General features: G+C 37.2%; 1 protein-coding gene across 2 annotated transcripts in view; it reads left to right on the plus strand.

Annotated features, from left to right (window-relative positions):
- The window catches only part of NEBL (nebulette), a 345,724-nt gene that overhangs the window by 218,829 nt on the left and 99,061 nt on the right, over nucleotides 1-27,834 (plus strand). The window contains exons 1-5 of one of the 2 annotated variants that reach the window (XM_028114188.2): nucleotides 11,847-11,924; nucleotides 12,015-12,086; nucleotides 18,879-18,983; nucleotides 20,605-20,715; nucleotides 26,541-26,651. The exons of the other annotated variant lie outside the window; for it this stretch is intronic. Of the exons in view, the coding sequence (XP_027969989.1) occupies nucleotides 11,847-11,924; nucleotides 12,015-12,086; nucleotides 18,879-18,983; nucleotides 20,605-20,715; nucleotides 26,541-26,651 (477 nt within the window). Of the gene's footprint in view, nucleotides 1-11,846; nucleotides 11,925-12,014; nucleotides 12,087-18,878; nucleotides 18,984-20,604; nucleotides 20,716-26,540; nucleotides 26,652-27,834 lie in introns of those variants that run through there. 2 annotated transcript variants of the gene reach the window in all.

Below are 27,834 nucleotides of genomic sequence, written 5' to 3' on the forward strand. Positions count from 1 at the left end.
ATTTGTCAGCAAAATACCTCCTTTACAGCAAGCTTTATACTTAAATAAAAATTTTGACACAAAAGAGACCCTCATAGTGTGATTACTCTTCAAGAGTTCACTTGTATTGGACAGTTTGTCATAGAAAACCTTGAAAGTAGCTATTCTGTGCTTTAAAAATAGATTTACAAGAAATGGCCAGAACTCATACATTTAAAAAATAAATGATCTTGTTAAATGAACTTTGAATTTTCAGCCGAGAGTGCATGTAAGACCAGCATTTCTTTACCACAATTATTATTGTCCTTATATTTTGGGATGAATTTTTCCTAATATTCTAGTATAAGTCTAGAGAATTCAGTTTTTTGGCAAATTATCTTTATCAGTGTAAATCAGGGAATGCATGCTATGAAAGTCACTACTATCACACTGTTTTCAACGAATACTTGCAATATTCTGAATTTTTAGTGTTTTTTAAAATTTTTATTGAGACATAATTGACATATAACATTATATTAGTTTCAGGTGTAGAACATGCTGATTCATTATTTGTATACACTGTGAAATGATCACCACAATAAGTCTAGTTAATATCCATCACCATATACAGTTACAAAAAATTTTTTTCTTGTAATGAAAACTTCTAAGATTTACTCTCTTAGCAAATTTCAAATGCACAATACAGTGTTATTATCTATAGCCACCATGCTATATATTATATCTTGTGAATTATTATTTTATAGCTGGAAATTGATACTTTTTGATCCCTTTCACCCAATTCATCTACGCCCCACCGCCTGCCTCTGACAACCACCAGTAATCTGAGCTTGGTTTGGTGTGGGTTTTTTGTTTTTGTTTTTTTTTAGATTCCACATATAATGAGATCATATGGTATTTGTCTTTCTCTGGTATTTTATTTACTTTAGTTCATTTAACATAACATCCTCAAGATCTAGCCATGTTGTCACAGATGGCAAGGATTCCTTCTTTTTTATGGCTGAATAATATTCCATTGTGTATATATATCACATTTTCTTTATCCATTCATCTGTCAGTAGACACTTAGGTAGTTTCCGTATCTTGACCATTTTAAATAATGCTGGCGTGAACATGAGCAGATCTTTTTGAGTTTGTGTTTCTTGTTTCTTTCAGATAAATGCCCAGAGGTGGAATTGCTGGATCATACGGTATTTCTTTTTTTCTTTTTTTTTTTTGAAGAAACTCCATACTGTTTAAGCTGTTATTCATTGAATCCTTTTAAAAGAAAACTCACCAAATCTTTTTGGCTGTCAAGGCAGCTATGTAGAAAGGGTAGACTCTACTTAAAGGCAGTAAAATCTTCCTTTTAAATTATTCTCCACTCCCCTTCCTTCATTTGTGTGTGCAATATCTTCTATACATTTGAATTGTGTTTAAGAGTACCACAAACACAGACTTTATGATCTCAGGACATAGTGATCAGTAGAGAAAAAGTGTTGTTCAAATAAATTTGAAATCTTGTTAGTGTGATTTCATCAACATACAGATACAGAACAGAATAGCACTAGGGGTATAACTCTGTATATTGAAATGCCTATTTTAAAATTTGGAAGATTAATTTTTCAGGTTGACTGGCAGCCTTTGGTCCATATACTATGAGATATAGGCTTTAATTGTTGTTACTTACAGTGTTTTGTGTTGCTGGCTCATGTTAACTCATCTGAGCCAGTTGTACTCAGCCATCCATTCCTTCCTTCCTGCCCTCCCTCCCTCCCTCCCTCCCTCCCTCCCTTCCTTCCTTCCTCCCTCCCTCCCTCCCTCCCTCACTCCCTCCCTCCCTCCCTCCCTCCCTTCCTCCCTCCCTCCCTCCCTTCCTCCGTCCCTTCCTCCCTCCCTCCCTCCCTTCCTTCCTTCCTCCCTTCCTTCCTCCCTTCCTTCCTTCCTTTCTTCCTTCCTTCCTTCCCACCCTCCCTCCCTTCCTTCTCTTCTTCCCTGGGACAGATGGTTGTTAAGTATTTTCCAACTTACTACTGCTTATACATTTTCCATTAATTAATAAAAATCAGGAAAGTTTCTCAAATTAGGTTCCTGCCAGGTCCAGGATGCTCCTAATGCTTCATTATTACCTGCTTTACCATCACTTCTGACTCCTGGGGAGTTCTTATTTTTGCCAATCGTAGGAACCCAATTGTCCCCATACCACAGTTACTCTTCCTTTAAATCACTGTCAGTAATGACAATTCCTTGGTAGTTGGAAACTGAAAAAGTTGATAGAAAATAATAATAATATCACTACCAGGAAGAAATAAAAGTCATTGAGTGTTCTCTTGTTCTATATGTCCATAGATTTTACACAGATTGAAACAGTACAGACCTGGGTTGGAATCTCTTAGTGTGAGAACTTGGGCAAGTTACCCACTCCTGGTCCCAGTGTCTCATCTGTGGAATGGATGTTGTGAGGATTAAATGGGATTTTATATGTAGAGCCCACTGTCACCGTGCTTGGCATATAGTGGTCACCCTTCTGTGCCCTCTCCTAGTAACAAGCAGGGAGCTTCTAAGAGTTCTTGACTGCCTTCCATTTTTGTATAGAGTTTAACTTTCTCCAGAATTTTCAGCACAGCTTGGGTGAGGGATAACACAAATATAAATTAAGTCTTTGGATATCACTTCATGTAACCATGTTTTTGATTCAAAGCACTTCATTGCATTTAGGTATTATTGAAGATCCTAGCAGTTACAAAATATCCACTTTTGCTGGTTCCATGGAGAAAAGAAGCTGGGTCCTCTGTGGAACAGAAATAAGAGATACTGTGTTTCCTTTCATTGCTCAAGGGCTTTTCTGTTGAGAATTTGAAAATTTAAAGTTTTTAATAGAAAAAAAAATCTCATTTCAGTAAAACACTTAGCTTCTTTAAATGGTCTGTCAGTCTCTTTAGTAAAGTATCATTGTAACATTGCTTTATAACATGGTTTAAAAAGGATTTACCTAGCCCAACTGATAAGCAGTTGCTGGTGTGTTTTAAATTGGGTTATATGAGTTAAAAATGGGAGGACCAATGGAGGATATTTCACTATTTGGACTTTTTTATATTTAGGTAGAGAAATAAAGAGTGAATATCTATTATTCACTCATATAATTATCTATTTATTAGATAGATAATTAAAGAGTGAATATTTATCCTGAAAACTGCTGGGGCTTTAAATATGTCATAATCATTAATGAAACAAGATAGCATTTTGAAAATACACCTTTGGTGAAGTTAATTAAAACATCATTTAAAGAGTTAATTCATTATTTATAAGAACAATTTAAACCTTTAATAAAGTACATTCCCATACAGAGGACTCTGATTTAAATAGGTCGAGAAATGAAATTAGATTGCAATTTTTATTGCTTGCTTATTAAGATTCTGAAATTCTCATCTTAAGAAGTTTAATATTAAACGTATCTTTTTCACATTTAAAGTATATACAATCAAAATGAAAAAGAGCTAATGATTTACAGTCTTATGACATTACATACAGCTACACTGTGCATATTGGATAATCACTATCCAATAAGAGCTCATCTGAATTGAGATGTACTGGAAATGTAAGATTAAAATACACTGGATTTCAAAGACTTAGTATAAAAAAATGTAATATATCCCAGTCCTTTTGATATTGATTACCTGTTCAAATGATAATATTCTGGATAAATTGAGCTGAATCAAATATATCATTAAAATCAATGCGATATGTTTCTTTTTTTAATGTGGCAACTAAAATATTTAAGATTACGTATGTAGGTCACATTATATTTCTACTAGACAGAGCTGCTCCAGAGAATGATTTCTGAAATAGTTAAAACATCACAGGTAGCCATTGCCTGAGGGATGCTACTTTAGCAAATCAAAAATAGGCCAAACATAATTGGGGTTATGAAGGAAAATTTCACACACACAGTTTGAGAAAAAAAAAAAAGGATGGAGAAAACCATCTATAGGTATAGAGTATAAAATAGGATAGAAAATTGACATCTACAAAATTAATTGAACATTGATAGAAATTCTTTAAAACATGCCACTACTTTCTTGAAATGTAGGTTTTATAAGTCCAACAAATTTTATCATAGTCTAAGAAAATTCATATATTTCACTGAATATACTAGTGAATATTGACTATCACATGTATATTCAGTATCTGAAATACCCCTGGGATGCAATGCTTATTACAGCTCATGGCATAAAGTAGATGCTCAATCAATATTTGATGACCAAATAATGTGATTGATATAGGAGAGATGGGTAGAGATATTTATCGGTTTTGTTCATTGATTATCTGAGGAGATTAAAATAGTGCCTGGCCCATAGAATAGACACAAAAATATTGGTGCATGGTGAAATAAATGAAGACAGACACACACACACACATACTAAGTAATAAAGAAGGTAAAGTACTCAGAAATTACCCCCAATATATGTTCAACTAGTCCTCACTATTCAGAGGGTACCAATTGTTTTAAAACGTCACTATACAGCTGTTTTAATTATGCATTTGCTTTAACTATGATCCTATTTTGATATTATGTTATATTTTGAGTTATACATCCATGGAAACAATTGGAATAAGAAAGAAGCAGAAATTAGAGCTTCAAAAGTTCTGAACTTGTAAGCATCAGTTGTGTTGTTTTCTCTGGCTTACAACTGTGATGAAATCATGATCTCAGTGTCCTGGGATTGAGTTGGGCTCAACTCAATGTTGGGCTCCCTGCTCCGAGGGGAGTCTGCTTCTTCCTCTCCTTCTCCCCCTCCCCCCACCCCGGCTTGTGTGTGCTCTCTCCCTCTCTCAAATAAATAAGTAAAATCTTAAAAAAAAATCATGATTTCAGGCTAAAACAAACCCTTAGTGAACATAGGTATAGTAATTGGATGCTTTAAGGTTTCTGCTGAAACATTGATATCATTTATTTAGGAAAGAGTAGAAAAAAATAGGTGCATTCAAATTATAAACTTGTAATTGTAGAAATGTGGCAGCGTGAAATTTGTATTTTAAACACATTTAACATAAATTCCATTTATTTGGGGGGATATATAACACACATGTATTTCCCTTGAATATTTTTCTTCATTAAACTAACAAACCTGGAAGTGATTTCTTCACTATGAATTTTCATAAATTCCAGATACACAGTGTATTTAAATTGGCTAATGGTAAAATGAAGGGGTAAAAATTAAATCCGAGGCATATGAAGGGAATAGAGGAGGTGTAAAGGTGCTGTTTCTGCAGTTAATTGACCAGGAACTGTGTTGTTTGTAAAGGATTCATGGTTCAAACTGGCTCAAGCTTTTTGTGTCAGGATAGGTGATTTCCGCCCATTTACTTCATCAATCTGTCCCCTGAGGTCCCTCTGCTGTCCTCTTCTCTCTCCACTGTATTCTCCAGTGACACTGAACTTTTGGTTCCTCCAACTCTTGTCTCTGGGTCTTTGCAAATGCTCTTTGGATGCTTTCCCTAAACCCCATCACTCTGTCTAATTCTGGCTTTAAATATCCTCTCTAGGGGGAGATCTGCCCATTGCTTGGTTTCTACTAAATCTTCTTGTTAGGAGCTCATGTAACTCCCCAATTTCCCCTTAAGGAACATCATTACCCTCTCTCCAAAAGGGGCAAAATCATCTAGCTTTGCATATGTTTATGTAAATTATTGTTCTAATGGCTGTCTGTTTTAAGGTGCTCTACAACCTGCAAACCTTCCCTTCTTTGCTTAGAATTTGAGGATTTTCTCATTTAAAAAAAAATAATCTGAGGGGCACCTGGGTGGCTCAGTCATTAAACGTCTGCCTTCAGCTCAGGTCATGATCCCAGGGTCCTGGGATCGAGCCCCACATCGGGCTCCCTGCTCAGCAGGGAGCCTACTTCTCCCTCTCTCACTCCCCCTGCTTGTGTTCCCTCTCTCGCTGTCTCTCTCTCTGTCAAATAAATAAATAAAAATCTAAAAAAAAAATCTGATTTTTCCCCCCCTGAAAACATGACAAAAACAGCTTTTCTCCATAAACGACTAGGAAATCATTTACTTCCCCGTGTTTTCATAAAATTCATAAATCTTGTCCCTGCTTAGGACATGTTACGAATTAATTGGTAGGACATCTATCTCTGAAGAGTTAAAGAATTGCCAACAGTGATCAAGCCTGCGAGCTCTCTCTGGCTCTTGATATGGTGTTGACAGCCAAGCAAAGAGCTTCTTCAATAAATCCACTCTCATATTCAAGTTTTTCCAGATGTGAGAAGTAATTAAGTCTTTGCATTTATTGAGGCCTTGTATGCTTTTCAAGAGGGGACTAACTGGCAGCTGTGGTGAATTAACTGCTCCAGTGCATGTGTATGTGTTGTGTGTGTGTGTGAATGTACGTATATACAAGCACACACGTGGCATTTGCCAATAGTCAAGCGAGATCAGACCTGAGAACAAAACACAACAAAGAGCTAATTTCAATAAACACCAAACATTGTTACAACTATATTTCACAGTTGAGAGCTGAGCGCTTTGTGCTTTGTGATAACTTCTCCTTTTCTACTTTTGCCAAATGTTGAAGGAAAACAATGAGGATAATTAAATCATTTGTATCTGTTAAAGGATATTTTTTTAAAAAAGAGGTGAAATCACGATTCTCATGAAACACAAAATAAACACACTTAAAATATTTTAACTCATTAGTGAATGAGGGCACCAGTAAGAAGTTAAGATTGGTTCAAAGGTGAATTTGGAAAATGAGTAATCAGGAATTGCTGAAATGAATTTAGAAATAAAGGCAAAAAGCTCTATTGACAGGACCAGTAATCAATTGCTTTTCCCCAGGACACAATTAATTTGCATTTGTATGGATAAAACATCATTAGCATTGTTACCAGTTTTTAACATTTTATGGTCTCCTGAGGCAGTTCAGACAGCAAAAGGCCAAATTAGCCAGAAGGTAACACTAGATAACACAGGAGGTAAATTTTTTTTTTTTTTTTCCAGTTTCAAAGTCTTTCACAATTCTTCCTGACACATCTCACATGAAATTCTAGGAAAGGGATACTTTTTGGGATAGCCAAGCTGTTTGTGCCTGACCCTTTGGTTCTGGTTACAAGGCTTACAGAGGCCACTCAGACCCTTGGGCTTCCCTCAGCAGGAAGGCCTGGGGAAGTGACTGTATGAGCTTCAGTGTTGTTCATACTGAACTAATGTCTCAAGTAAGCAGTGAATTAAATCAAAGTCCATCAGTTCACTGGATGCTCATGTAAATGTAGACTCTGAATGAGAACATATGCCCCTCAGTCAATACATCTGGAACAATACTTTTGATTTTGGCATCCCAACCACACCCGACCCAGAAATTGTGCCAGAAATGATTTGCAGTTTCTTGTTGTTCTCCTCCAATACCAGTTTGGATATATAGCTCTCGTTTGTGAATAGGATCTCTACTTGTGAAAACAGGAATATGACTACAAAAAATCCCCATTCTATTAAATCTTATTTTAATGGCATAATTAGTAACGGTGACAATTATTCAGGTTGCTTTGTATTCTTTTGATTTCTAATTAACAAACAGTAATGAAACGACCATTAAAAAGGCGAAGTTGGGCTTAATGAATGTAAGTTGTAAAAATAGATTGGGCTAATATTAAGCGGAGCTCTCGTCTTTTATAAAGAAGACTAATTGCCCAAGAGAGCATACATTTCTGGTTTGAAGAAACAATTTCATCCCCTCATCTACTAGTAAAGTTCTCTTTTGGACAGTTGCCAAACCGTGAGGAACTATGTGAGGCAGAAGTAAAACGACCAGGGGTTCAACTGAGACTTCTGGGAGGTAGTCATAAAAAAGAAAGAAAGAAAGAAAGAGAGAGAGAGAGAGAGGGAGGGGGGGAGGGAGGGAGGAAGGAAGGAAGGAAGAAAGAAAGAAAGAAAGAAAGAAAGAAAGAAAGAAAGAAAGAAAGAAAGAAAGAAAGAAAGAAAGAAAAAGAAAAAGAAAGAAAGAAAAAAACAAACCCAGGCAACTGAACACAAGTCTATGAAAGACTGCCAAGACAGGCGAACAAGTCAGATGAACTAATTCCTCTCACCTAACCATTCAGGGGGAATATTTTGTAATAAGAAATCTTGAATTGATTCCTAAAGTGGAAAAATTCAGTTTATCTCTCGAAGTTTTCCCTCAACTCAGAACTGAATCTCCATCTATTTTAATTATTATGGATTTTCATTTTCAAGTCTCTCATCACCATGTTGGCAAAAAGCACGTGTTCTATCACTATCAAGAAAAGAGGTAAAAGTGATAAAAGTATGAAACATTGATCACAATCTGGGCAATTCTTACTACACATGACCTTAAGAACCCTGCAGACAGGGGAACACTGCAGGACAGGTATTGTTGGTACACAGGAGTTTCCTTGGCCAGGAGCTCTGTCCCAAGACCTGAATCACCCCTTGGACCTGGCAGTTGCTATGGAAATACATTTGCTTACATAAAAACATCAAACTCTAAACAGATTAAAGACTTTTGGGGGCACCTGTGTGGCTCAGTCGGTTAAGCGTCTGCCTTCGACTCAGGTCATGATCCCAGAGTCCTGGGATCAAGCCCCGCATTGGGCTCCCTGCTCAGCGGGGAGTCTGCTTCTCCCTCTACCTCTCTCTCTCAAATAAATAAAACCTTAAAAAAAAAAGACTTCTGAAAAAAAAAAAAGACTTCTGTATTGTAATATGCAAGTTAGCCCTTATCTTTAGGCTATTAGGCTGTATGAGGCTTTTCTGGCCTTTAAACACATATTGATATTATAGAGTCTTACCCTTTGAAATGAGAAGACCCTTTCATATCAAGTGCTTTTCCTGGAACTGTATAACTGTATAACTTTGTTGGACAGTTGACAAATCTTGTGTTTGTGAGAAGCTTTGCTATTTTTAAGTGCTTTGCTTTTAATAACTTCTGGCAATTTGGTTTTTCTCTTTAACTATGGAGAGGGATTAAAAAATTTGCCCTAGAAGATGTGGGAGAGCCACAGAGGGAAGTCAACGGTCTTGCCATAAATAATGTGATCCCCACGTTGGTCTCATTCTGTATGAGGGCATGGATAGAGTACTAAAGTAAGAGGTAGGCAACGTACGTAAAGTACACAATAAGCAAAACGGATTGGCAATTGTACTGATATTCCCTTATTGGGGTGCCCCAAAGTGAAAATATATATTAAACATGACATTTAACTTGGTTAAAAAAAAGAGGGAAATAGGGAATTTTGAAACGTGATAGCTATCCATGAAGAACTTTCTTCTTATTCCCCAAGTTGCATCTGGGAGCTACAGACAAGAGAGCTTTGCTGTGATAAAGTGCAAGGCTTAAAATGTTTTCAAGAAAACTTTACATGATTTTTATATCATACTTACAGGAGAGAGGAAAAAAAAGAAGATATATTCAATCAGAAGAAATAATGTATGTAGCTTGCCAAACAATCCATTAAGGAGTTCATCCAGCATGTCTTGAATGATGGTTTTTTTTTTTCCTGCCTTATCTTAGCACAGACTACGCTTTATTCACCATTACATCCCCAGCACCAAGCACAGTCAGTGCCTTACATAGCAACACTTATTTAAATGAATGAACATAAAGCTCTGATTAAGTTTTGGTCCTGGTATTCCATTGAGTAACTTTGTGAAAGAGACAAATAATTAATTTCTCTTGGTCTTAATTTTGTCCTCTGTAAAAGAGAGGGCTTTTAGTAAGATTGATTTCTTAAGGATCCCTCTGGCTTTAAAATGCTGACTCTAAAAGCCACAAATGGAAAATGTGTGTTTACCTTGCATATGGTGTTTGGTTTTGCTTTCAGAACTTCTGTGTATAATCTCAACAGGTTATTTTCTTCCAGCGCAGTGGAGAGTCAATAAGAATGTATTACATGATGGGAAATGAGGAAAAGCAGCCGTTGAAGTCCACTGAAGGTAACTCACTATGGGATTAGATGTCACCATGAGCGACACAAGTCATCTGAAGCAGCTTTGGTGAAATTTTCTCCCCATGCTTGTAGAAGTTTGATAGAAAACCTTACAGAAATTGCTCTTCCCTTTTTCCAAATAAAGATAATGTGATAGATCTTCTATAGAATATTAGAACAGTCTTTTGGCAGAAGACTTGAGGGAAACAGAGGTCAGGCATTCTGCTCCCTTATGGAACAAATATAATGTGTAGAGAGATTCCTTGTAGAATTCTCTACACAGCTATGTTTAAAATAACATAGTTGTTACTTTAAAAGTGAAGGTTTCCAAATTCAGCACCCTTGGGGGACTTCTTTTTGGCATTTTGCTAGTAAGCAGGATATGTGATGCCATTAAGTTAGCCTGTATCAAAAATCATTTCATGAAAAGACCAACAACTATTCTAGAATACATTTTTTTTCAGAGTAGGATAATGTTTCCCTAAGTAATACTTCATAGAAGAATGTTAATTTTCTGGAGCATCGGGTATCATTAAAAAATGGTAGGTAAGTAGATAGATAAGATTAGATTAGATGAATAGGATTTCATGTTTCAGAAATGCTGGATTAAGAAAACCTAACCAGTTTTCTTGGTTGTGGGTCTTTTTGGAGTTTCTGATTTGTCATTATGCCATGTGGATCTCTAAGTGATAGGGGTAGAGATGAATATACAGGTTTTTCTAAACACATTTGCTTAAGAAACCTCCTTCCCCCTCCAGAGTATTCTGTGGAATTTTAGCCTCATGGAAAACAATTTGAGAAATAATCTATATCATATAGATGTTAGAATGTTTTTGTTGTCAGAATTTTTAGTTTAGGTAAGGCCAAGGCAATTAAGAAGAGAATTAATAATGATAAATTATGAGTTGTATAGACCCTTGTTATTGCCTAAATTGACAATAAAGGATTTTTTGAGAAATACATTTTTAATTATATAACTGATGACACGTCACATTATAAATATCTTTCCAAACTTTTCCAGGCATGTAATACACATTGAGGAATATATAAAGAGTGAATATTTTATAATATAAAAGCTAGTGAATTTATAAAAATTGACACAATGGGCAGACTTGGAAGAGCATGGTTATTATTTTTTTGAAACAATGATGTTTCTAGAATTCTTAAATGATATATCAACCTATGTTAACTGCAACTTCTCATGTTTAATGATGTTTACAATTAAAATAATACAGTAGCAATATAAGATTAACGGTCATAATTAACTCAGAATAGATTCTTTAAAGTGGTTCAAAGGGCTTTTCATAATAAATTACTAGCCTTTAATCAGCTAATTTAAAGTTAGTACCTTTTAGAATGTGAGAAGTATGTGTTTGTCTCATAAAAAATTTAACTTAGGTTTGAATGATCTGGATTCACTATACCAAATCCAAGATGTCTGACATTCCAGCAAAAGCTTTCTTTAGATGGAGTTGAGAAGTCTTTGAGATAACAGGCTTTGGGCCGTGCTATCTTGAGTGTTATAGTGGAGTCATTTTCCCACAATCTTTAAGTCTCTCTCAAACTATTTTATGAATGAATTAAATTAGTGAAATATAAATAAATGGTCTCTTTTGGATTGCCTACCCAGTTTAGAGAATGTTGACTTTAAAAGGTCACAAAAGCGAATTTTGCCCATTGGAGTGGTATTTCCACTTGGGAGGCTCGCCCTGACTGACCTCTGCAATCCCATCCATCCACTCACACGCAGTTGTGATAAGAGGGTGAAGTGTGAGCTAAATATGGACGAGGCCTGGGCAAGGTCATTTCTGCCAGAACACCAGAGACTCCAAGAGCTCAAGGGTGCTGTAGTACAGAGAAAGGGGCTGTTCCCGAGAATTCAAAAAAAGAAAAAAAAAAGAAAAAAAGAAAAAAGAAAAAAACCTCTATACATAAAGAGTAAAAATGAGGGTCCCTATATTTGAGGATGTAAAAGATGAAACGGAAGAGGGAAAAACAGAGGAAGAAGGTGAAGATGACACGGTAAGTGGGAACACACCAGCTGAAGGGCATTTGTTCTTCTAAGTTGATCTTTAGAAAAAAAGTATTTCCTTTCCTTGTTTTTCTGGACAGGTGTTTTTTAAGCCTGTTATTGAAGACCTAAGGATGGAATTGGCCAGAAAATGCACCAAACTCATTAGTGATGTAAGTGGCTTAAGGAATTTTTTTCTTATTTTGCACTCTGTGTGTGGCACTGTTATGTCGTCAGATCACTGAGTTGGGGAGAAAACCATGCACTCATCTGTTAAAACACAATTATTTTCCAGATAATGGAACTAAGTCCAGAAATTTGCATTGATTTCCTCAAGGTCACCTATACAGAGAATTTCTGTAGGAGCAGGTCTCCATGGTCTTAATCCAGAGTGCTGTCCCTTATGAATTTCACTGTCACTCTGGCATGAAATCATAAAGCATTGAAATTTCAGAGCACATTCCATGTGTGAACCACAAAGCCTTTTAACATTTGTATGGTGATGGAATTTGTTTCGGGAGGATCTCTGTCTAAACGAATGGTTTTTTAAAAAAACATTTCGGGGATTTTTTGAGGACTCTGATGAATGCAATAGTTTTCAAAACCAGAAAACAAATATATAATTTTGTATATTGTATATATATATGCATATGTATATAAACACATAAAATGTATTTATAATTTCGGGTTCATGGGCTACTGAACTGATTGGTAAGAATCCTGAACTAGATGATGACGGTATGAGTAAAAAGGAGCATTTTTCTCATGACTTTTTTCATTAACTGGGATCAGTGTATATCCTGTCTCTGGGGAATCCTAGATTTGTAGAACTATGTAACATATATATACACGTAATTATGTACTGGTAAACCAGTAAATATGTAAACTAGAATTCTAGAAGCACAAGGAAAAAGTATTGCTCACCAGGGAAAGAGCATTTAGATGCTCCTCATTAACACGATTCTAAGAGAGTTGCTGGTGCAGAGGAGAGATGACTTGTGAAAAGTGAATAGAGCCTGGGTCTGTAGAGAAGCGAGCACAATACTGGCCGTTTCTGTTGTAGTTAATGAGCAAAGTGATCAGAATATTTTGCGAATGTTTGTTTTCAAAGGAGGTCAGTCCGGGGTAGTGGGGTAGTACTTTGGTATGTTCTCTGAAGTCAACCTGCCTGCATCAATTTAACAGTAACGTTGGGGCAGGTTATGTAATGGGAGGGGGCTCAGTTCCTCAAGGGCAACATCTATTACAGTTTCTTTAAGTAACAGATCTGAAATGTTTGGTGAACTGTCTGGAACACTGTGAGCACTCAAGAGATGTTAGTAGGTTATTAACTACTACATCTGTAAATTATTTCTGTATCCATCCAGTCACATTTTATATATGACTCTCTGCCTCCTTGTGGCTTGTCAGAAAGAGCCAGAGGATGGTGGGAATCATACTCTTTCCATATATTTGATGTGTAATGTAATTGAATTTTTAAATGGAGTATTTCTTTGTGCTGTTATTGAGAGTTCTAAGCTACTGCATGTGAAAGTTCTTTGTAAACTATAATAGTGATGGAATGATGACAACAACAGTAACATCAGCCTAGTTAAGATTTATCGAGGACTATGTGCCAGGCATTGCAGCTTCTGAGATGGGTTCCACTGTTTTTCTCATTTTAGCGGTGAAGAAACAAAGACTCAGAGAGGTTAAGTATCTTGCCTGGGTCACACAGTTAAGCAGTGGGGAAAAGGATTGAACACAAAGCCCTCTTGGCCTTAGCCATTCTGCTGTGTTTGCTCTTTCCGTATATTTCCCTGCACAGTTTATCTTAGTTTTACTGTTATTGATTACACTAATATTGGTAATAGGAATGCTACTATTTAAAACCTGAAGTTTCATAACTCCAGAAACAGTACCTCTTCCAGTGTTGTTATGTTTTTTATTAAAGGGTAATTGTGGATGAGCTAAAATATATTATATAAACCATTGGAACCAAAGTGGCAACTTCAGTGAGTGAGTGATTTTGTTGGAGTTGTTTTGGATAAGATCATTTTTCAGTGACTGTAAAACCAACCTTATGGTGAGGGGCATGGCCTTTACCATTTTGCAAAAGCCAAAGCCCTGTTAGTCCTCTCCCATGTAGGAGAAATCAAATGCGTGGGAGTAATTTCTGTTTATTATAGATTTATGCTGCATGGCAGAATCTCTGTACTACTTAAATATTTAGATCACAGATTGTGGCCTAATTTATATTTGTGTACATGTTCACCTTTTCTTTCAAAATAGAATTCCATACTTTTTAAGATACTGGTTTTTAAAAAATTTTTAGAATTTGTATATTTACCAATGAAGAGTCTGAACAAGGACTTCTTTTGTCTCTAAAACAAAACTGAAAAGAGGAGTTCGTACCATCATTCTAAAAACAAATTTTAATTTTCACTTTCTGGAAGGACTTTATGTACTGGACCCAATAGAATTTCTAGGTTTTCGAAGTTTGGTTGAAAAGGTATTATTAAGCACTAACTGCTCTATCCACGGTCAGCGTCATCGGGGTTTTTATATGGGGCTGATGAAATTACGTTGGAAGTTCTCATGTCTTTTCTATTGTCTGCCTCACTAGATGGTTGTCTAAAATGTGTATTTGAGTTGCAGCCGTCACGGAGCGGAAACCGATGTAGAAGTGGACGAATGGTCCCAGGGAATTAGGTGGGAGTTCCCGTCGAGGCCCTCTCCTGCTTCTGACGGTGGTGCCCCTCAGTTAGTGCCCACATTTCATTTAGTGCAAGGGCCTTTTCCCGGGTATCAAACTTAAAGACAAACCTTCAGGTCTGTTCATTTGTTTTCCAATCTCCTTGTATCCCAGAGGGACATCTGTGTGTTTACCTGAGCCTTTTTGTCCGTTTGAAGGCAATTTGTTTGTAGCACGCATCCTCAGGTGAATTTGGTGTCTTGTTTGCCTGGTCTGCACGGGTCTTCACCTTGAAGCCGTGAGAAGTGGCCTCATGTTCTGTTCATCAAACCATACAGCTAGTGAGCCACACACCTGGGATTTGAAACAAGGTCTGCCTGACTCCCAGACCTTGGCCATCATCATGTCATTCCTCTTCTGCTGTGTGCCAGGTGCCCCACATACAGTACTGTGTTTTGTGTCACTAATGTTACATAGGAATGATCTAGAAATAAGTCCAGGGACTTACAGTTCTCCCTAGAAAGAAATGCATGTTTTTCAGGTCAGGTGGCTTCACTATGGGGCATCAGTGTGAGGCATTTTTCCATTTTTTTTTGCTCTACCTGGTTTCCCTCTGCATAACTCACTTCCCCAAATTACCTGGTCCTCTGAGGTCGCCTCTTTTATTTTTCTGTTAACCACATAATGCTTTTTATTTCCCCAGATATTCTCTCTCTCTCTGGGCCTTATTGGTCAACTATCTAATGAATTCCTTGAATAAGTCAAACCTATTAACTATATTGAGCCATCGGAATCATGGATCTAGTAGCCTTTTGTCAGGTGGTCATAGAACACATTAGGTTAAAGGAGATATTTTTGTGTGTTTCTTATAAATTAGGCATCAAGAGTCTCTGCAGAGTGAGTTTGGCCACATCTGCATGAAGCTTGTGACCCATTGTTTTGGTTCAACCCCTTTGAGGCTATTCACTCGCATGACAGCAGAAAGAACATTTTCCAGGCAAATGAACATTGTTGTGGGTAAATCCTTTCAGTGCTAAAAGCATCAGATTCCATGACTGTCCCTCCAGAGAGAGCTCTGATTGTGTTAAGACAACCTGGCATAGCAGCCTTAGCTTGGAACATCCCCTGCCCCATCACCACAGAGTGAGGGGACTGCTGATCTCTCTTCCAGGGTTCGATGCATTGAGCCAATATGGCTCCATTTGATAGAAGATTTTCTCGATACTTTTGGTTAAGAGTGCCTGTAAAAGGAGGGATGCCTGGGTGTCTCAGTCGGCTAAGTGTCTGACTTTGGCTCACATCATGATCTCAGGGTCCTGGGATCCAGCCCCGTGTCAGGCTCCCCACTCTGCGGGTCATCTGCTTGTCTCCCTCCCCTCTGCCCCTACCCCTGCTCACATTCTTTGTCTCTCTCAAATAAATAAATAAAATCTTTAAAAAAAGAGTAACTGTAAAAGGAAATACCCTCAGACATTTCTACATCTGTCATCCAAGGTCAGCCATTAGCTACGGTCATACCAAGTGAAAGAGACTGGGCTAAGAGGAGAAAGCATCACTGAACTGATTTAACTCTAATTGTAGTTGAGATATGGTGGGATTAATGGGTGTGGTCAGAGCAGAAGGTAAATATTTGGGGTGTCTTACTGAGTATTAAGTCATCAACTTCGCCCACCTTGTTTTTTTTTTTTTCCTATTAGAAAGTAAGTTGGATAGTATCTTGGTCATGAGTGCAGATGGCCACCAGTGACAGGAAGACCCTAGCATAGAGGCTTAACATATAGGTGGGATTTTTCATTCTCACATAATGAAGCATGGAGGTAAGGGGTCCAGTCTTGGTATGGTGGATGCTCTCAGGCTCTCAGGTTCCTTTCCTTCTGCTTTGTCATCATTAGTATGGTGACTTACCGCCTTGTGATGACTTCATGGCTGGTGCATCCCTGTGACTGGGGAATGGAAAATGTGGAAGAGCAAAGTGTCAAAGGACTGAGCCAGCAAGTCTTTCCCCTCTGGCCCAGAAACACCAGGAACACTGCTGGGAAGACTTCTACATATGGCCTGTGGCCAGAGCTGGGCACCAGGGGAGGCCAGTCGCTGGCCAAGGGGAAAGAGCAAACCGTATCTGACTTAGAGCAGCTCATCCTCTGGGACTGGGGCAAGGGTCTGGCTACTCTCATAAATACATTTGGATTCTGTTATTAGGAAAGAAGGGGGTCACATAGGCAGTCTATCCAATAGATGGGGCCATGGCTCTGCAGGAAGTGGCTGTCTATTTAGTGATTTTATTTCACCTGGGATGTTGTGTCCCTCACTGGTGTATTTCCTGCCCATCTGTCTTTTTCTATTACCTTGGCAGAGGAAGGCTAACACTATGTAACATTCTTTATATAAAAATGTAAGATCATTTGCTTATCATGACTCAAGTTGTAAAATTCATTAGAAATACAATAGGAGTGACAATAAGCAAATAATACGTGTGTGGGTGTGTATGTTTGTGTGTGTATACCTATCTTTTAAAGACCAAAGAAAGGACTGGAGACCCCACTTAAGACTGAACTCTTTGCCTGCACAGTGAAGGAAGTAAATACTTCACCCTTATCCTGTGTTCTTGTCCTGAACATTCTACTCAGGTCAGCGCCTATCGGGGGCCCCGTGGCTGTTGCACACACCACTGCAATCAAGAATGTGACTGTGAGGGGGGAGAAGATAGTGGCAAAAGATAAAAATAATGAGCCAAACTTAAACCTAATGATAGGTTATTTTCTCTCACACTTGATTATATAACGGGGATACTTTTTTTTTCTCTCCTTATGATCAAAATAGCCCACTATTTTATCATACAGCCATTAATGGTTTAATTACTAGTAACCGAGGAGGGTGATTTGCAGAGCCCTAAAATTATGGCTAATCTCTGAGAAGAAAAAAAAGTAATTTAGAGCTCAGATAAGATAAATATGTTCCAATGTTGATTTCATGAATAAAGCAAATGTTTAATGTGGTAGGCGTCTCATACCTAAGAGTAACAGCAGTGAGATACGGTATTTTGCTTAGTTTGTTCCTATCTGGTCATACCTCAGGTCGAATTATGCCCCTCATGTCAGGTTTACATGTGGTAAAATCTCTATGTAATGTTAGTGTTGCAACATCGTGTTAGTCATGTCCTTTAAGAACCAGGTATATAGTCACCTAAACTTCACTTTTAGGTTATAGTTAGGAAGACCATGTGATTTATCATCTGAACTGGGACATTTTTTTCAGCATAAGTATTTACAGTTTTGGGTAGATAAACATGACTTTATTACAGGGTGATATAACTTTTAGCAAATTACCTTCATCCTCTCAACTGGTCATAAATTTTGCCTCACCAGTTTTCGGATTGAGTGGCAATTAGCATGAAAGTGGGATTACATTTTAGGGCCTTGCCCATATAGTTCCTGACTTCACCTCATGTGTTCATGCAGGGTCTCCCCCAGAGTAACAATTCTGGCCTCTCCTCAAGGGGAAAAGAGTAATTCCTTTTACTACTGAGTTTGAGAGAAGAAATGAGCATGCTCAGCTCAGCCTCTCTGGACTTTCTCTTGTGCATCTGCCTACCCATAGCATTCTGGAATGATCTCCACCTTGTGGCAAGCTTTCAGGGCAGGTTCTACTCTTGCTGGGGGAGGGGAGGCAGATAGGGAGGCCTATGGGTGCCCCTAAATTGGGTAAGTTTGATTTGAGCTGAATTAATTAGTATAAAGGAAGCTCATCGTGTCTACTGTTTGAGCCCCTTCCTCAAATTCACCATGATGCTAACAGTAATGATGCTAACGGTAATCTCCACTTGTTTGATTTCTGCCTCTACTTCTTAATTGGTTCCATCTGTCCTGATAGACTACTTGTCTTAAACCTAGAGGTAAGCAGCTATGTTTTCGTTTGATTGTAGGCTTAACTGTTCAGTCAGTGGCTTGAAAGTAACAATAAACTAGGACACTTGCCGAATGAAATGAGAGTATTGAATAATTATGCTGAGAAAGCTGGGCAGACAGGACCCATAGTCAATGTGCATCCACCCCTATGATCCTTGATGATAACAGGACTCTTACTAATCTAAAGAACAATCTTTTCTGTGTCTCATCACCTTTGCGGTTCTGTGCTATACATCCATTTATTTGATTTGGCTGGTTTTGAGCATCATTCCTCATTTGAGTATTTACTTTAGAAAACAGACTTCCTCAAGTAATTCTGTTCCAAAGGGGGGCATTAAAATTGTTTTTCTTCTTTCTCATCTTCTGTAAATTATTCTCTCTTTTAGATTCATTATAAAGAAGAGTATAAAAAGTCTAAGGACAAGTGTACATTTGTGACTGACACTCCCATGCTAAACCATGTAAAAAATATCGGCGCTTTTATTTCTGAGGTAAGGCATCAAAACATGCCAAATAGTTTGCATTTTCATTTTCTAATTATGTAGATAAAAATTTGTGCATTAAAATTAGAGAATGATATTTTTGAGAGCGCCACTGAGTGTTGGTAATATCTACATAATTATGTAATCCTATGCACCATATCAATTAACTTTATGGTTGATATACTTTATTATATATGTCTATATTTCAACTCTAACCCTCTCATATTTATGTAGGATCACTGTTGAAAAGAGATATTTTATTTGATAAGTAGAAAGTACTGGAAAAATAGTTTTAGAAATTCCATTATTTTATTTCCTAATAGGTGTATTAGATATAAATTGTTGAATATCATTTTGAAAATAAGTAAAATTTACCAGCTGATTCTATAAAACGTGATACCTTTGGTAAGTAATTTTAAATCAATTTAAACTATTTTTGAGTAGGATCAGTTCAACAGAGACACTTATTATGAGACCACAGAGAAACACACTACATTCATTTTCCAGCTGAAAAGTCATATAGTCTCTATCTGAGAGCATTTCCAACTGCAGATTATGCTGCATTATAAAGCACCATGTTAACAGCGATTTCTGTGAGGAGGCACTTCTGTAGTCTGTGACTAGATCACTTAGGAGAGAGAAATTTGAAAAGAGGATGAGTACAACAGTATTGTAAATGACTGACCTCTAGTGTTTCATAAGTTATGTTGGAAAAAGATCACCATGATATTCTCATGATTATTTTCACTCATGTGAAAACATTTTGAGGAAAACTGCCAAATTTTCTCTTATTGAGTACCCACATCCAAAGAGTTGTGAGAACACAAGGATTACACAAGGTCTACGCTCAATAAATCCGCGCTCACATCTAGTTCTGAGTGGGGGTAACGTCAGCATGTGGAAAAATGTGGTTTCGTAGGTTTGCGTTAGCTTTTATTTCTCCTATGCAAAGACTCTCTTGATGTTTCTCATTCCTAATTGATTCTTTTTCCTGAAGAAGTTAACTGCAGAGCACAAAAAGAAAAAAAAGAAAGGGAAGTGGGCAATCTGTTGTGTTACTTTGCACCTAATCTCTCTAAGAGAAATGGTGAAGGAGCGTTTCTATTTACTAGTAAGGAATTTTGGGGATCACTCTGAGACAATGCAGATTGGAGGTGGGAAGACACAGAAACAACAAAAAGATACCTCCCCCCCCCAACGCAGTCGTGGTAGAGGAGGTTAAAAAGATTTGAATAAAGGATAGTCCTTTGCATTCAAGTTCTAGACACTACATTCTACCAACTTGTATTTTCTGGAACAACTCAAATGTCTCATTTTTCTCAGGGTTTTCTTTGCTGATCAAACATCTGAAACTCTCTATACAATCGGATTTGCTTTTGGAAACATGCATAGGTTAAAATAGAAAAGTAGTCATTATTTTCTTGAGCATCTCATTTTAAAGCTTTTTCCATAATAAATTGGATTTATCTCTCTTCAGAATATGTTCTTCAGTCTAGTATCTAAGGCTAAAATGGTCTTAAGGTTTTTAAATTAATTCTGTTTTTGAAGAAAATTTCTTTTTATTCTCTTTCAATATTCACAGTAAAAAAAGTAGTGCTTATTAATTTTTTTTCCTTTTTCCCCCCTCTAGGCAAAATACAAAGGCACCATTAAGGCGAACCTCTCCAATTCTCTTTATAAGCAGATGCCAGCCACAATCGATAGTGTTTTTGCAAGAGAAGTTACACAGCTTCAGAGTGAGGTGTGGTTTTCCTAAATTGTTACATAACTCTATATATCAAAATTTAACCACATACAATCAGCATCTTAAAATATATTAATATTTAAAATATGTATTTAAACATAGATAGCAAAAAGGTTGTTTATCTTGGGTATTACATATTGGATGAAAATTGGAAGCAGCTGACTCATGGGTTGTCAATAGTCCCTGGTGGGTCACAGAAAATGAAAAGTACAGGCAAATTTGTTAGTCAAGTGATGCTGTTTTCCTAAGCCCATTCACAGTTATTAATAGAATAAATTTTAATCTTGTTAGGACAGTTTACTTAGATTAAAATCTGACAGCAGGGGCACCTGGGTGGCTTAGTCGTTAAGCGTCTGCCTTCGGCTCAGGTCATGATCCCAGGGTCCTGGGTGCGAACTCCGCATCTGGCTCCCTGCTCGGCGGGAAGCCTGCTTCTCCCTCTCCCACTCCCCCTGCTTGTGTTCCTTCTCTCGCCGTGTCTCTCTCTGTCAAATAAATAAAATCTTAAAAAAATAAAATCTGACAGCAAATATTAAACCTGTCTGATTTAGCATGTGATCTCTAAGTGGAGAACATTCCAGTGGTTTATTCAAAGTCCCATAACGAGTTAATGGTTAAATTCAGGATCCACACGTCTGTGCTTCCTCAGTTAGGTGAGAGGTCCCTGAATTTCCTTTTCTGTGGATTATGGATTTCATGTGCAGTATCTCAGGTGGAAGTGGCCATTTTAGTGATTGCAAGTTGCAGATGAACTCAAGAACTGTCATCCTGTAAGCTCATTTTGAGTCCAGAAGAGTAATTTTCCCCTTTGGTACATTCGACATAAGGAATACATAGTACATTTAATTTGTTGTATTTCTTAAAACAGAATTTCAAAATAGAATATTTCACCTCTTTCTCAGTCATCTTATTGTTTTGTTTTCTCCATAGCACAGCTGTTTTTTTTTTTTTAAACTTTATGAAATGGCTTCCTAAGTGATATGACAGCAGGGACTTCCTGTGTCTTGTTCTCTGCTCTACCCCCGAGCTTAGAACAGTCCTTGGCACACAGGGGGATAGTTAGTAAATACTGGTAAAATGGATTTTGTTGAATTTGTTGATTCCTTTTAAAAGGAAATGTTTCCTTTTATGTAGTTTAATATTCTTCATGCTACATTTTAGGTTAAAAATAATAATGGACACATACAAATGCTTACTATGTGTCAGGTGCTGAGCTATACATTTCACATATATTTATATCATTTAATCCGCATAAGTACTGCGTGAGAAAGCCCCATTTCGGAGATGTGGAAACTGAAGCACAGAGGAGTTAAGTAACTTGCCTGAGATCACACAGCCAATAAATGGCAGAGCCAACACATGAACATGGATGGTCTGGCTTCAGAGTCTGGGTTCTTAACCACACACTGCATCACCTCTTTCTTACCATTTCCACCACTCTTTTGCTTATTAAACAACTTGACTTCTTCCTTCAAAATCTTTTTAGTTTTAAGTAGAGGATGCCTAGGTAATTTTAAAATAGTCCTAAAATACTCTTGAAAAAGACTGAGCATTGTTATCCTTTGCAGAACATCTTTAAGTACTTTATTATTACAAATTTAAATGTCCTCTGTGTACTCAGCTTGGCAGTAAGCTAATCTCAGCTGTCTAACATGAGGCTAAAAATATATGATATCAGAGTTTTGCAGGGCTGACCATGACTAATATGTCCCTTTTTCCCCCTCACAACATCTGGTCACCTAGCCACTTGCTGATATTAAACAGACTACTTTATAACGCAAATAAGTACAACCCAACACTTGATATGTGACAAACAACAATTATGCAAGAAAGAATAGTCTCTTCTTATTTTTATACTTGGGAAGGTAACCGTGTCAGATATTTACATCCTCATTGTGTGAAAGTGGCCAACTTTTCTCATTTTTTATGGCAGAAGCGTACATGTGCGATATAGGACTTTTTAAAAAAATATTAATTTAATTTTATTATGTTATGTTAGTCACCATACAATGCAATGTAGGACTTAACGTGGAAGATAATCCATATTGTATATTGTGGAATCTATCTTTTTTTTCCCCCCAGAATAAGTTGTCTCTTGCATTGTTAGCATGTGTTATGCTATAGTAGAGTATGCCCCTGGGAAAGACGGGTGTGTGCTCCCCACACTGCCCACTGTTGTAATTAGTCACTGAACTTGTTAGTAAGGAAATACCTGGATTCTGAATAAAGTATCTATTTCAATGGAATAATGTAATATAATAACATTTCAATGTAATGTAATAATACTTCTTGAGGTTTGTATCAATCAATTTTATTGTTGCTAAAATTGCAGTTCTCAGAGCTTACCTGGTGATAAGACTATCAAGAAAGTAAAACTATCTGACAGTGTCTGATAAAATTAAACAACTAACATTTTACTGTGTCCAAATTGTATCAGATTTGTGGTAACCTAAATTAGAGTAGTAGACACATTCTGGAACTTCAAGGTGTCCTGGATTCTAATGAAAAGTCTCCTAAACTGAGGACACTGGATCAAAATGTTATGTTAAAATCAATTTGCAAACATTCTCAGATGCTTACATCCAAACTAGAATGATAAGGTGAAGAGAGCTAAATTAATGCTCCTTACAGAAAATGACTGAGGGGAAGTCATTCTAAAAAAAGAGCGAGATGTGGAGATTTTAGGATGCCGTTTTATGAGATATCCCCCATTAAAAATTTTATAAACAAAGACCACAAAGAGAATTTCTGGAAATGAATGGACCATGCCATGAAATGGTGAGATCCTTCTCACCAGGGCTGTTTCAGGCAGAGGCTAAATAACGTCTTACCACAGAACTGATAGAGGCTACTCAGGCATCTGGACTCAGATGTTTGACGGCCTGCGTTTTTATCCGTAGTGGCTCCGGGGTCCTGCCTAGCAGTGTATTTACCTATATAGTAGTTGTAAAATATCCTGAAGTTAGAACTGTACAGAGATCTCATGTATGATATATATATATAGGATATAAAAATATACTATGCTGTACTATGCTATCAAATATGCAAGACAAATGTATGTACTACTTTTATAAACATATTTATATATAAGTATATAAGACTGTTACAAGTGTCCTCCACGAGTTAGGTATCCAGTAGCAGGGCGACCTTGATTCTCAAGGTATGAAGAAAACAGTGTTAATCTAGGGAAATGCTAAACAATAATGACAAATCCTAAGAAATCAAATTTATCAGAAAATTTATTAGCCTGACATGATTTTCCATTAGCTATTTTAAGGATGAAAATTAATAATGATAAATTCAAGTTCAGCTGCCTCCAATTTGATGTAATCTTAATTCTAAAGTGGTGCTTCGTTGTAGCTATAAATGAAATGACTTTTAATGCTGCAAGTAGAAAATTACAGAGCCTTTTAAAGAAAGAGTGCTTTTTAAAATTGTGCTTGATGACTCACCATTTCTGTGATAACCCACTAAATGATCAGTTGCATTGATTATGTTTATAAAGTCACAAGTCATACAAACTAAACCAGGCACCCAGCAAAAAGGAGCTAGGTACATGCTATCTCCTTTTATTTAAGAAGAAACAAATCTGATAAAGGTTTCTTCTTGGCATAATAGACTTGGTCACCCATTAAACTCTTCCTCCTTTCCTCCAAAGTTATAATATAGAATGTAATGGAACTGACATAATGGTTTTTGCCAACTTAAATGGAGGTCCTTAACGGGTTTCCTATTTAACATAACTAATTGGTAAAAATGTAAAGATATGTTCATGAGAATTAGATATCCTGATGGATTAAATCAATGGACAGACTCTAAAAAAATGAGTGATCCCTGGAATAACATGGGGGTGCTGCGTGTGAGTCCTGACAATCAACTAGATATGCCGGATTGATGTGAAGACAGAGTGGGGCAGAACTGAACAAGGCTTAAGGACACCAGGTGACAGGAATCTCAACGTAGTTATCAGAAGGAAAACACTGTGATCTATGCATACATGAATAATAGCGAGCACACAAGAAATCATAACCCAGACTAAATTGGACAGTTCTAATTAAGAGAGGTGAGACCATACCTGGAACATTCTGGGCATCTTAAGAAAGGGTGGATTAATTGGAAATTGTGCAGAGGAGGGCATTTAGGGGTACAGGGGCTCACGACCTTACTCCGTGCAGATGATCTGGAGAAATGGGAGTCATTGGCAGCTGTTTACCCACACCTGAAGTTCCATCCGGTGAACTAGCTGCCAGGGGAGGACATATTGGGGCTTCATTAAGGGAGGGGCTTTGTGTCAAAGCTTCCACAATTTAGAGACTGTGACACCCCAGCGTGTGTTCCATTTCAGTAAATGTTTTCAAGAAGAACTTGGTGGGGGAACCAGAGAGGAGATTTAAATATTGATAGTTGTAAGAAATGGCTTTCTTTCTTTATGGTAAGAGGTGATGATTTTGTTTTTAAAAATTAGTTTTGTAAATATCACCTTAATCCTCTAGACAAGTATATTATCTAAGTTAAGTGAATGGTTAATACAGTTTATTAAAACCCATGAGGGGTTTAAGTTCATGAGAATATTTAATAAACTTATTTATTCACTTTTTCGCTAAACATTTATTGCATTTCTACTCTCTGTCATTCAGTTTGAGAGGCACAGGATATTAAAAGATGTGTAAGAAGATATAGGCATAGCTCTCAAGGAGCTAGTATTGGTAAAGTTTTTCCTTAAGTTGAGCTGTTATTCCTTTACGTTAAAAATTAGATCTTATTTTGTTCTTGTGACTACTCTTCTAGTTTTTCTCTTTAAATTGCCTCTATTCTCCTGTGTCGAGTTATTCTAACTCTGTTTAATATCTTTTTATTATAAAACTTAATATCTATTTAAAATTAATTTTAAAATAATTTATTCATTCATTCCTGTTTTATTTTTATCCATTCATTCACTGAGCAAATATTTATTGATCCTTACTTTGGGCCAGGCACTAGTTTGGGTTCTGAGCATTCACCGAACTAGATAAGTTACGTTCTCGTGACAGAAGATAGAAAATAAGTAATTCTATAAAAATAAAACAAAAGTAATTGAAAATTGCAACGGAAATACATAGGATAATGGACTAGACTGCGAATAAAGGGATAATTTCTTTGCCGTCTTCTGGATTTTTTTTCCCCCTAACTCTGTCATTGAATTTGGTTACTTCTACTTTTGAAGTAATCATTCTCGTGCCTTCTATCCGTCCCAGGAGGGAACAAATTGAAATGGTAGCAATGGGTGACATTGGCATGATGCTCACTTCCCTCACAGAGGACAGACCTTGACATATCTCAGAAATCTGCATGCATGTTTTATTTTCTCCCAAAGGTTGAGGCATTTAATGAGGTTTATGTTATATTATAGCTGTGCCTACAGAAAAGTCATAACAATTAATTAAAAAGGAAAAATTTGCCTTTAAATATCTGGTCATTTTCCCCACTTTGTCAGTTGCTTTCCCAAGATTTAAACCTTGGACATTTATGACCCTAAGAGCTCATAGATTTGGAAGGTTTCCCAAAACCGTAGCTGAGATTTAAGCTAGCTGAATATGAGCGGGGATTTCAGCGTGCATATGGTCAAGGAATTTTGAAACAAACAGGAAAGAGTCAGATTTAGGATTCTAACCTGAAGCACTAACCTTAAAGCACTGAGTATATTCTCTTGTTGTAGAGGCTCAGGCAAATATGACCATCAGTGGTGAGATTCAAATACACAAACTCCTAGCAAAACCTGAAATTTAACAGGTAAGAATGTAATATACCCCTGAAAAAACTAACAATGATTTGTGTTTTTAAAGGTTGCTTATAAGCAGAAACACGATGCTGCCAAAGGATTCTCAGATTATGCCCATATGAAGGAGCCACCTGACATCAAACATGCCATGGAGGTCAATAAACACCAGAGTAATGTAAGGACACCATCCCTCATGTTTTTCTGGTAAATCATGGTTACCCACATCAGGGCTAATGGATATATTGTTGCAATTTACATATTACCACTCTCCTCTTCAAAAAGAACTTTAAAATTTCTTGTTTTTAAATCTCTCAGTGTTCAGTCATAAATTCATCTGAATTACTCTACCAAAAGTCATTAAAACCTTGTAGAATGTCTTTAAAATGTCAGGTCCTTGCAGATATTGGAAGTTCTGCTTTGGACCTGTTGGATTATTGGCATTTCCTAGAGTGCCCTTGACTTGATGGTAAAGCTCTTGTAGTTTCCAGTCTAGAATTGTAGAAGAACTGGGAGAAAGGACACCAGAAACCACTGGCCTGGGGAATAGTCACTCACAAAGGCTAGTGAGATAGTACCCCACTACTCTTTTGGAACACATATGGAGAGCAAATGGTCAAACTTAAGACCCATGGAGAACATGAAAGCAGTTGATGCGTGATGGCTGACTTAGCAGAAACCAAGGGAGAGGAAACAGACCCAGAGAAAATAAATTCTTTTAAAAGTTGTAAGTTAGAAGATTATAAAGTTGTAAGTTAGCAGGTGCATCAAAACTTCCATGTGTTTGCTCAATGACCACCACTATCCCGGTGGCCCAGAAGAATAATTTCTTCCTGAAATTTCAGTGGAAGCTCATTTGTCTCCCCATTAGGAGTTCTTTGTTCTCTAGGAGGCATGTAGGGACTGTTCGTTAGGTTCTTTATGGGCTACAATCAGTTCAGATAAAGGCGTCTGCCTTAGTTGGGTCAAGAAACTCCCTTTCTTTGGAAACTACCTGAAACAACTTTGTCATCTCCAATGGGCTCTGTCCCACCACCTAGCTCCCTTACTGAATGGGGCTTGGCTGACGTTGTGTCCCCAGAGCCTCGGCTGTGCAGTATCTCTTTCCAGGATGGCAACAGTTATCTGGTATTAAATTGCAGTAGATCAATGCTTAAGTACAAATGGAGTGAGGTTTTACATTTTCACTCCAATGTGTAAAAAGATGCCAGTACCAAGACAATTTCCCAAGATGGTTTAACTTGGATGAGAGATGAGAAAGCTACACGTCTGTAATTACCAGCAAGGCCATTTGAAGGGGATGCTTCCTAAGAACAGTTTGCTTACAGAATGACGGTCATAACCATAATTACTACCACTTA

The sequence above is a fragment of the Eumetopias jubatus genome, unplaced genomic scaffold (genome assembly GCF_037043125.1).
Source record: "Eumetopias jubatus isolate StellerSeaLion01/CBP00866 unplaced genomic scaffold, mEumJub1_p1.0 scaffold_8, whole genome shotgun sequence".
NCBI classification, from domain to species: Eukaryota; Metazoa; Chordata; class Mammalia; order Carnivora; family Otariidae; genus Eumetopias; species Eumetopias jubatus.